The sequence below is a fragment of the Prosopis cineraria genome, unplaced genomic scaffold (assembly GCF_029017545.1).
Source record: "Prosopis cineraria cultivar Desert tree isolate PC_DT_omini unplaced genomic scaffold, ASM2901754v1 PC15, whole genome shotgun sequence".
Lineage (NCBI taxonomy): Eukaryota > Viridiplantae > Streptophyta > Magnoliopsida > Fabales > Fabaceae > Prosopis > Prosopis cineraria.
Window position 1 is genome coordinate 6,307,378 of NW_026555346.1, and position 11,669 is coordinate 6,319,046.

At 34.0% G+C, this 11,669-nt stretch overlaps 1 protein-coding gene across 2 annotated transcripts; it reads right to left on the reverse strand.

Annotated features, from left to right (window-relative positions):
• Positions 1-4,788: 4,788 nt before the first annotated feature.
• Positions 4,789-7,553, reverse strand: LOC129294714 (putative clathrin assembly protein At2g25430). Of its 2 annotated transcripts, none has more exons than XM_054933179.1 (2): positions 7,359-7,553; positions 4,789-7,228 (listed from the first exon to the last, which is right to left on the reverse strand). In XM_054933179.1, exon 2 carries the CDS (start codon positions 7,127-7,129, stop codon positions 5,174-5,176), a length of 1,956 nt encoding a protein of 651 aa, XP_054789154.1. In that variant the 5' UTR covers positions 7,130-7,228; positions 7,359-7,553; the 3' UTR covers positions 4,789-5,173. The 2 variants fall into 2 exon arrangements, with proteins under 2 accessions (XP_054789154.1, XP_054789153.1); XM_054933178.1 differs by having other exon boundaries at positions 7,354-7,553.
• Positions 7,554-11,669: the final 4,116 nt, after the last annotated feature.

The following is an 11,669-nucleotide window of genomic DNA, read 5'->3' on the forward strand; positions in this document are numbered from 1 at the left end:
ATGTAAGTGAAATAAAATTTACAAATTCATAATGGTGTTATACTGTTAATAAGAGTTACAAATTTTACCAATATCAATTGTTTATTTTTCATCCATCAGCTGTTAATTTCCTTACATGAGTTGTTCATTTCATTTGAAATAATAAAATCATTTCAGTCAATTCTTTAATTTCATTTCAATTCCTCCTATATGCAGTGAAACTTCATAATTTTAAAAGTTTTAACTGAAATTAAGTTTGTTAAGGGGACTTCATTAAAATTTTCTTTATATATAAAGTACTCCCTTCATATCAAACTATAATACATTTTTAAATAAAATTTTATATATTAATAAATTTCATATTAAATACGTTTAACAATTTTATCTTTTCAAAAACTTTTAAAAATACCTTTCATTTAATATATTAAAAAAGGTGGGGGACATAGATCAAACAGAGAAAGAAAAAATAATATTATAATAAACATATTTAATAAAATCTTAACCTTCTTAAAGTGTTTTATATTTTAGAACATTAAATATATTTAAAAATGTTTTATAATTTTTGATGGATTGAGTATTAGGTATTGAACTTTGCATGCCCTCGCTTCACACAAAAAAACTTCTATCCCCTCTGTTTAAAAATGTAAGATATTTTTAATTAAATCTTATCCTTCAATAAAGTAGTTATTTATTTTTAAATTGACTTTATCTTTTTATATTTATCTCTATTAAATACTCTACAATAAATATAAAATCATCTATCATTAGGAACATTTAAAAAAAAAGATAATGATTACACCTCAAAAAACTATAAATGTCTTACATTTTTAAACATTCAATTCCTTAAAAAATGTCTTACATTTTTTGAATGGAGGAAGTGTAAAATAATAGAACAGTTCTAAAGTCTCAACTTTCAGACAAATTGAATTAGGGGTGAAATGATCGATCCCAAAATTTCATTTCAGCATTCCCGCTTGAATTTGAATAGAGAATTAGACACCGGAAGCATACTTTGGCTCCCACGGCATTAATGAATTGTTTTTGTTGTCGAAGAGACCACAGGGAAAATCCACCAATAGAGAGAGATGGTTTAGGTCAAAATAATGCTAGTTTTTGCGATTCCGTGAGGATTACTCCTCTTGTTCAGTGCGGCCGAGGTCAGCGCTTAAAGCTTTGGGCAGCAGTAGACAATCGTGTTCAATTTTCAAAAGGTTTTTGTTAATCAACATCGTTGGGATATCAGTTAAGAAATCACCAGTGCATTAACTATGCTATTTAATTCACGTGTAAGACTTTATTTAACCACTCCCTTTTTAAAATACTAGGAGGGTTTCAAGTTTCAGCTTTGATTCCCATCCACATTCCACACTCACCTATTGTTGAAGTAATGTCGGGTCATCGGGTGGCTTTATATATGTAAATAGTTGCTTTTACACCAAATGATCCACCCCAGACCACACGCATAAGTTGGCTCCTGCCATTTTATCAGCATTTGTGTTCATCATCGCCATTATTTTATTATTCGCCACCGTGCCAGCTCCCACTTCCAGTCACCGAGTGTCAACGCAACCGTCAGACACTTCTTCGGTAATATTCATGATTCCGGTGCTTGATTACTTTGAATCTCGAGTAGATGGGGTGTCGTATTGATATTATCATTTGAAATACTCCATGCTCTGACATTTTGAAAATAATTTAACCTATACTTTAAAAAATTAAGATTTTATTGAATGGACTTATTTTAATATTATAATTTCTATTTCTATTTGATTCTTGTTTCCTTTTATTTTTAATATATTAAATAAAAAATATTTTTATAATTTTATATATTTGTTTTTAAAAAATAATATTATTAAGCATATTTAATAAAATTTATTGATATATAAAATTTTTTTTAAAAGTGTCTTATAAATTAAAATGAAGAGAGAAATTTATTTGATAAATTTTATAATAGGCAAACTCCTAAGCAAACTATTCCGTCAGCAGAGTTTCTCATCTTTAACTCAAGGCTTGTTATGGGCTTGGACAATAATCTGAAAAATGAAGTGAGAAAGAAGAACGCATCCGGTATACTCCCTCTATTTTTATTTATAAAAAAAATTATTACTTTTTAATTATTTTTTATATAAGCAAAATTATATATTTCACATAATTTATATTAATAAAAAATAATTAATATATATTTATATTGATTAACATAGAATATTTTAATTTAATTTTTTATTTTTAAATATAATTATTATAATTAATTAATTTTTTAAAATTATGTGATATAATATATACATACAGGAATGGAGGGAGTATTTGATATGTAGAAGAAAAAGAAAAGACTATACATGTTATGATCTTAGGAATGTCTTCCAATGGCCCATGCATAACCTTCTGATGGGCCTACAGGTCCAAGGGATTTATCAACCAGCCCTCCAATGGGCATTTGCCTTCCAAAACAAAAGATGTTTTTGGTGGGGTTTTGCTTTTCGTTTCTTACGGATCCATTTATTTCCCACAAAAGAAATGAAGTTAAACCCAGAATCTACCTTCTGGTCAAGGAAGGGGGGGGGGGCCATAATCACCGAAAAATATGTCGTTGACCTTTGAAAAAGCAGAAACAGGTGAAGAAGGGGCGGCATAGATGTGATTAGGAAAAGAGTGGGCCCCACAAGCGTCCGATCAAGGTTGCCAGTTGATCAGTTGACGTTTTAATATCTGTCAGCTGAGCCTTACCATAACTCCAGTTTTAAACTTTGACTACCCTTCCCCTCCCAATTGCCGAACATATCAAACTTTTACAGGTTACAAGTCACCTAAACTAGACAGCCAGTTGATAGCCCAACTGCCACTTACCACAGCAAGACAAACAGTTATGCAGCAGTGGAATCACAAAATTATCTTTAAATTTTTCTTAATACAAATGTAATACACATGAAAGTGTGACTAACAGAGAATCACGAGGTTGAAACTTAAGTGAATGCCAGATTAGAATTGAAGGTACATACCCCACTGCTAAAAAAAATATAAAATATTTTTAATTTAATCTTACATTCAATAGAGTAATTATTTATGTTTGAATTAATTTTATTTTTTTATATTTATTCTTATAAATATATTAAAATAAATACAAAGTTATTTATTCAATAAAAGTATTTTAAAAAAATAATAATTAAAAATTAAAAGATTTAAAAATATTCTATATTTCTAAACATACAACACTTAAAAAAAATAATTTATATTTTTTAACGGGAGGGTATGCCTTGCGTTTGAATTCCACGAACAAAGGAAACATGGGAGAGGAAGCTGGACGCAAAGTACGGATCTAGCGCGGGACGGTTTTCCCACTTGGAGCCTTGAGCCGAAAAGAGGCAGGTCATGTAGAATTGTAGACGCCGAAAAGCTTTTTATGAGTTATCGTGAAACCTGTGGCGTGGACGGTGGCACTGCCTCATACAGCTGTGCGCTAAACCCCACGTAATAATTATAAACAAGGAGTAAGGTCTAGACCCTATGGACCCTATAGAATGATTCTTCCGCTCAAAATATCAAGCTATCTCACTAACTGTCTACCACTGCTCTCAGATACCTTTCGGCTCCCGTCATTTTTATAGCTGGCCGGCAAAGAAAGGTCCAACGATTTTTTCCCCCGCCACAATCGTAGAACGTAAACAAGCAGTTCTCCTGTTGGTCAACCCCCCCCCCCCCAAAAAAAAAAACCCAGCGTACGGGCACGCTGGATGGTGGACTTTCTCATTATCCTTCGATTTGGTCCATGTCAATACTTTTCCGAAGTCCCAACTATTTTACACATTCAAACATAACTTCATGCGGCGCGATCACCACCATGACAAAATTCAATTTTCCTTCTAAATAAAGGGCCCCTCTTTGTTGGTAAACGGCAAAGATCAGCCTATACCCTCACCATTTTCCTAATGAAATTTGTAGAAATGTTTGACCTTTTCAGCCCCCTTACTCATTCATATCACGCACACCCTATCAACACGGATTTCACATCAGAAATATCAAAATACGTAACCTAAATAATGTGACTGATCATCATAATATTTCTTTTAACACTAAAAAACACATTTATTAGGTTTTTATAATGCAAGAGGTCATGGGCTTGTAATCCCAGGAGAAGCCACAACAGAGAGGGCATAGGCCGAGCCATTCAATCAGAAGATCCTGTTGCTGAATGCCTGAACCAGAGCCTCTCAATCCACCGTGACATGGTTAAAGGAATTCAGCCATGCTTTTACCATTAGTGCCTCCCCCTTTACATGAAAAAGTACCACGCGTATATTTTTACTGGTTAAATTTTTTATTAGTTGATGACGTGGTAATATTGACATGGGCCGCTGTATTATGTGATTAAAAAAAAAATACTTAAATAGACCAAATGCACCACTTTATTTATAGTCTATTCAATAAAAAATATAACATTTAGATAGTATCAAATATATAAATTAATTCTAATATAAATGATAATTAAGAGATAAAAGACAAAATCAAATGTGTACTTTATTATAAAAATAAAATCAATTTAAAAAATATCATACAAAATTTTATTTAAATTATTTAAAATATTTTAATTGAATAAATCACAAACCACGTGATTCACCCAATCTAGTTAAGTATTTCTCAGGACCAAAGAAAATAAGGTTGACTCTAAATAGTAAATAGTGAATACAAAGGCGATTAGAAAACCCCAACGTCCCCCAAGAATAGGCACGTCCTCTCGAGCTCCATCCACTGACAGACACGGAATATGTTACTCGCGCTGTCTACACATGGAGGAAACCATTAATAAGCAGTGTGTGGTTCCGAACAATGGATCTCTAATTTTATTTCCCGCAATTAGAAATAGAATTAGGCATACAAAGTATACCACTCAATCAGCAGCAAACGTTAAGTAAAATTTACAGTCGCCAAGTTTGTCTATGAAGAGCAAGAAGCATCAAGTACAAAACCGAGAAGAAAATTCTACAATTATAAAACAAAGAGACATCACAATTGAATTACACATTTCCCTCCATCAAACCCACGACAAGAAACTTGTCTCTCCAACTCAGTGTCCCCAAAATCCTCATCATATAATGTGCAAATCTCAAGAATAACATGACATCGTTCAAAAAACAAAACATCAGCCATCAGGTCACCATAAGAAATTATCGGAGTCATCTATAAAGTTGTGTGGGGAAAATCAGTAAGGCGTATAGTAATACCCGGAGGGAGGTCCCATTCCATTGACTGGGGGCATTCCATAAGGCATCGCTGGCATAGGAGCCCCAGCATAATATCCAGTTCCATTGATCTTGGCCAAGCTAGTTTGACCTTGCATCCCTTCCCTCGCGTATTGCTGCCACACCTGCTGCTCATGTGCAAGCAAATGCTGCTTCTTCTCCATATCAGCCATTTGCACATATGATGGTGGTGGAATGCTTAGTGACGCAGCAAATGGATCCTGATTAACTGCCTGCACAGATCCATCTGGGGCTGGGAGAGCTAAAACAGGGGTCGCGCTCTTTCCTGGTCCTGGCAATGCAACACTGCTAGCGCTCCCTCCACTCAGTTGGGCAGTGCTGACATGCTGTCTCACCATTCCTTGATCGTACATGCCATTCAACAACAACGGATCAAGCCCACCACCTAAAGCTGCTTTTTGCCTAGATAAATTGCTAGCAGTCTCAACCAATGCCAATTCCCAATCAGCCTTTCCAGATTCTGCAGCTGGGGTTTGCCAGGCAGAAGTTACTTCTGGCTGTCCGTTTGATGGGAATGCTTCCCATGATCCATTTGCATTGTTAGCCGGTGCACCATTGAAGAGTGCCAAAGCCAATCTATTGCCTTGATCATCTGCGGAGACACCATCATCTCTCAGATTCACCAAGTCCTCTGTAACTTGCTGCTGAGGCAGCTGAGGTTCTGGCTCTGGTGGAGGAGATGGGGTGTGATTCTCGGGCGGAGGTAATGCCTTTATTTCATTCATATCAGGTGCAGGCTCCTCTTCTTTAACCACAGGCTGAGGTTCCTCCTTCCTCTCTGGACTTTTAGGCCTCTTTGCCCTGTCCCTCACAAATTCCTCCAGTGTCTCCAGTAACTTACTTGTAATCTTCTGAACTTCAGGGTACTCTGATGATCTTGCCACACCAGTATCCTTGCACCAATTGTAGAAGGCAACAAGCTCATCGATCTGCTTTGCCGCACTGGCATATGCGTCAAATGCCTTAACACAGTCCGGGTATTCCATATCAAAGAATTTGTCAAGTAAAACAGCCAAAGCCTCGCAAATATCAGCATACAGTTGAAAGCTCTCCCTGACAACAGGGTACAATGCAATCAAAATCATCCTACTATTCTTTGCCAATCCCGTAGGCCTACAAGCCAAGAATCTATCCAACAACCTCTGCAGATGAGCCATCTTGCCAAAAAGACGCTCGGGCTTCATATCCCTCAACGGAGTATTGACCCTTTTCTCCTCTCTACCTTCTCGACCCACCGTTTCGCTCATATCACCAAACGATCTTGTCCGTCGCATCCCACCACCAGGCCCACTTTCCGCCCTGAAGTCTCCATGTCCATACTCATTTTCATACGGTCTCGGTGGGGGTGACCTAAAATTATCTCTCCCCCCAAATCTGTCGTCCACGCTGCCCCCGCCACTACCACCCCCAACACTCCCACTTTTCCTGTCGAACAACATCAACTCGAGCCGTTGATCCAGATACATAGAATAGGTCCTGACAAAAGCCGAATGATCCCAGGAGCTAGAGTGAGCCTCGTCCCTGAAATCGGACATGTTGAGAAGCCTAGTTCCCCTCCTCGTCGCATATAAGATCTCCTCTTGAAACAAGGGGGGGCCCTCATTCATCAACCTGTGCACAAGCATAAGTGCTTTGAGCGCCACAATCCAGTCCCGGGTCTTCCCCAAGCGCTTGGACACCGCCGAAACACAGGCATGAACATAACCACGAGAAAAAGACATCAAGCTCAAGATCTCCCGTACGTATTTCTCGCTTGCTGGGTCATCGTCGTGACTCGTCGCCTTGACGATCGCCACCTCGAGTTCCGGTGCCAAATTGCTAGCCACCTTCGCAATCCCGATACTAGTCTGGTCCTTCACCGCCCCAATCGCCTTCCGGATCGTGCTCGGCGCCATCTCTCAAAGATGATTCCCAGGCCAGATACTATTCCACTTTCTCCGACCCGGATCTAACAGTCGCCCACCCTTTCAGTCACCAACTCGCCGAGCTCAAAACTGAAAGTAAAGAACCATCATCGCATTTTTTTCAATTTGTGAGAGCTCGTCTTCGTCAATTTTCAGGTCAAATTGTTGAAATAACAATTTTCCAAAATTAGAAACTAGAAATTCCCGGAACTGACCTTACTTTTCTTCTCCTAGATCTGCGGTCCGAATAATCCGGGTATGAATGCTCCGATTAACTCTTGATTGTGGATTCGCAGCTGTGGGAGACGAAAGATGGTGGAAGGATTTGAATCGAGAAGCCAGGGGTGTGAGATCTGGACGAGGAGACGAGGAAGCTCCACCCACCGGAACACCTAATCCGCGATGTGCGGGTCTGTTTGGGAAAGAGCTGCATTATACGGAGGAGGCTGCGATCCAGTGCGGTCGGGACTCCCTGGCCTATACGATACGACTCACAGGGATCCGGTGACGTGAGCGTGATTGATTCGTGGAAAGGGGAGCGGACACGTGGATCGAGATGGTGCTGATATCGGTATGGGGATTGGTGGGGCCTACTTCTGTTTTAGGGGATGAGGCGTGTCGGTGGGAATTACGGGGGAGAGGTGTTCAAAGCTTTAAAACGGTATACTTTTATATTTACGGGAAGCAACGAATTTGTGATTTGTTTTATATGCTTGCTATTTCTGGTAATTTTGCCTCCCTCTTCCCTTATTGCTCTCCTTTTGGCTTATAATTGCCACAGAATATTGATTAACTAATAATATAGTTTGATTCCATTCGTTTGGAGCAGCAGTGAGGAGGAGGAAGAGTAAAAGACCTGCCTGAAGCCCAGAAGGACAGAAGAATAATTAGTGGTGAAAAGGGCGTATGGTGATTCTTGACATGGGAGGAACCTTTTTTTAAATAATATATTATATATTGGACAGATCAATAATTGATTTCAATACTACTACTATTTGTCCAGTGAAACTTGAAACTCAATATTTTGGTATCAATTTGTGTATATTCCATGTCAAATGTGGTGACCGATGACATCATACATTGAGTGTGAAGGAAAAAAGCAGCAGTATGTTCATGGGAACTGTAGATTGTCGAGAAGGTAATTTTTCGTGGTGGGATCGTCTTCCCTGCGTTTTCCTGCACAATCCATGTCCACGAGGATGAAAATTCTGCAGGAGACAGCTGAGCTGCTGATAAATGTGATTGATCACGAACCCCTAACCGCCAAACTTGGTCTAATTTAGCTGGCTACTTCATTTATTTGATCACCTACAATTCCCTCAGTTAAAGGAATAAGATTTTTTTTTTTTTCTGTGGGGAGAGGGGGGCTTGCATGTGCTCTTGTTCAAAGAGCAGACTCACATGAATGAGTAAATTATTTTTTAAATTTTATATTAATTAATATTATAAATTTTAAATTTATTTATTATATAAATTATTTTTTTAATTTTTTAAAATGGTATAATTTAACTCATGTTGTTAATAAAAATTAACTTTAATTGTTAGTTAATAAAAAAATAAAAAAGACTTTAAAAAATTTGAAAAAAACCAAAATAATTATAGATTGGGACAAAAATATTACAGGCAAATGGCCAAAGATGTTTTTGTCATTTCTATAACTTTTGAAATTCTTTTATGTTATTTTTTGATCAATCAACTGTCAAAATTATATTTTGTTGACGGCAAGGGTAGAGTTAGTGATTCAAATGGATCGAGCTTATTCGATTTGAATTTAATTCGAGCAAAATTTATTCAAATCAGGCTTCAAGTATCCTTAAAAAGAACTCATATAGCTAAACCCGGCTTTGACACTCAAAACTTTTAAATTTTTTTATTTTTAAACTAATTTTAATTTTAAAATAATTCTATTACGTATAAAATATTATTTTGAACCTAAAAGAATAATATAAAAAATAATAACTTATCCACTTTATACTTAAGTAACTTTGTTATTGTTTTACTGTATTATGTGTAATTTATTCATGAATGTTTTATTTGCTTGTAAATTAATGTTTTAGTTATTTAAATATTACTCTTATCATGATCATATATAAATATTTTATATATTTTAATTAAATTATATTATTTTAAGATGATTAAGTTGATTTCAGTTCAATCACAGTTACACCGTTAATTTAAAATTATTGCCCCAATTAGTTCAAATTTTTTAATAATTTTTAGGTAAACTATACTTTTTGTTTTTAAAAATATAAAAAAATAACCATCATTATATTATATAAAAAAATCAATTAGTTATAAGTAAAATATTATTTTTTGAATTATTTTTATTTAACTTTTAATATTGTTTAGCCCCTGCATATGAGATGTATTTACTCTAATTTTTTCTTAACTTTTAATCAAGTTTAGCTTAGATGTTAATCAAATAATTATTCAAAAATATTATTTTATTTATTCTGTTTATCTAGTAGTAAAGTTAGGAATTCATACATACTTGAATTTTATTTTTAAAACTATTTTTAATTAAATTTTTATTTTAAAATTAATTATGTTATTTTATAAAGGAAATATAAAATATATGTTTTAAGTACTCAAATGATGTATAGGATACAAAAAAATTTAAAAAATTAATTGGTATTAAAATATAAAAAACAAAATATTATTTTAAGATATTTTTGATTCAAAATAATAAAAATATGAAAATATAAATATTTTTAATTTTTTAAAAAAATAACTATAGTAATGCACTTAAATATATGGTATTTTAAAATAAAATAATAAAAATTTTAAAAAATTACTTAATATTTATTATATTTTATATATTTGTTTGGAAAAAATATTTTGGATATTTGAGCCAAGTCTAAACCCCGATTTAGCTTGATCCAAATTTTTTAGAAGAGTGCGGGTTGATTATCAAACTTGATTTAAATTATTGATTTTAAATATGAGTTAGATTGTATAGTTTTAAAATGTTAAGTAAATAATTTACATAATAAATAAGTTTAATGACTATAATATTATGTATTCAACCTAAAATTTAGGGAATTGTTTATTCACTTACTTGACGGCATTGTCTGTGGATTAGCAATGGAACTTGAGCTCCAGCTTTATAAATTACGGAACAAAGTTTTACTAGCCAAATAGTTTGTCTTGGTATGTGCCCCTAAGATGATTAGAGGTGGCTTTTGCTAGCCCCAAGGTTCAAAACCAGAGAACTATGTCGGGGATACTTCGCTTATAGCCGACTAATTCAAGTCTTCTTAAATTGGTTTTCATTGCTTTTTAACCCGCGTTGAAAATCTCTTGCTCTTTTGCCCGAAAAAGAAAAAACTCTTCCTGGATTTTACTTTGTTTGCATTACTTAATAAATTGGTAGGATTGAAAACTTAAAAAAATACAAAACAAAAAACAGAAAACGCAAGCATAGAAGCCATAATACGGGTGTTGGAACATTACTTGATTAAAGAGACGGAAATGGGAGACCAATAGGGTGTCATGACTTCTCAAATTTTTAATTCTTTCTTGCTATATCATATAGGTATTATATACTTTCAGTCTCTTTAAAATTTATGAAAGCCTCATAATACATAATTTTTTTAATCTTAATTCCTTTATTATTAAACCCTAGCTCTGCCTTTACTTAGTTGCATGATGCATTCACCTCATCATCTGGATTACACACGTGCATCTACGTATGTGCATAATAAATTGGTGATGGCAACTTCCAAGGTTATTGGTTGCTACTTTGACACCGCAATCATTTGAGAAAATATATCTACAAATCCTTACAATTTTATTCAATTATAAATTAAGTTTTTATAGTGTATTTTATTTTAATTGAGCTTTTTATAGGTTGATTGATTAATTTTTTTATTCGTTGAAGGTTAAAATCCTTAAATTTTTCTTTAGAAAACAAAACCAGTAACTATTTTTATTAAATGATTGTATAATTTTAGAATTTATTACATAATTTTTATAACTCAAAATTTATATAACTAAGTTGTCTTCTAAATATTACTTTATACACATAACTTTTTTATAAAAAAATTAATAAAAATGTAAACGGTGTATTAAATTAAACTATCATTTTCCGAGTCTGACTAAAAGCATTAAATTACATTTTTTGTAAATTTCAAGAGCATTTTTGTTTTGTAAAATTTAATATTTCATTTCTAGTTTTAACTTCAAGGGATTAACATAACATATATAATAAATCATAATTATAAAGAGTTGATTAAAATAAACTAAACTATAGGTACTCAATTGAAAACTGAGCAAAATTACAAGGACATGTAGGTTAAATTTTCTCAATCGTTTTGCCATGATTATATTGCCTTTGTTGGTGGTAAATTTTAATTAAAATTTTGCATTAAGGTGTAAAAATATTCAAAAGAATTTTCTCTAACAACTTATATTGCGTGAGTACTCACTAATTTTATAAAAGAAGTCAACATTCCTCTGTCCCTAGTCTCTTAAATTTGTTCTTTAGGAATTAATGATTGCTATCAAGTTATTTTTACCAATTGGAGAAAGT

Excerpts from the sequence above, each read along its gene's own strand:
- LOC129294714 (XM_054933179.1), bottom strand. The coding sequence starts at position 7,129 with ATGGCGCCGAGCACGATCCGGAAGGCGATTGGGGCGGTGAAGGACCAG.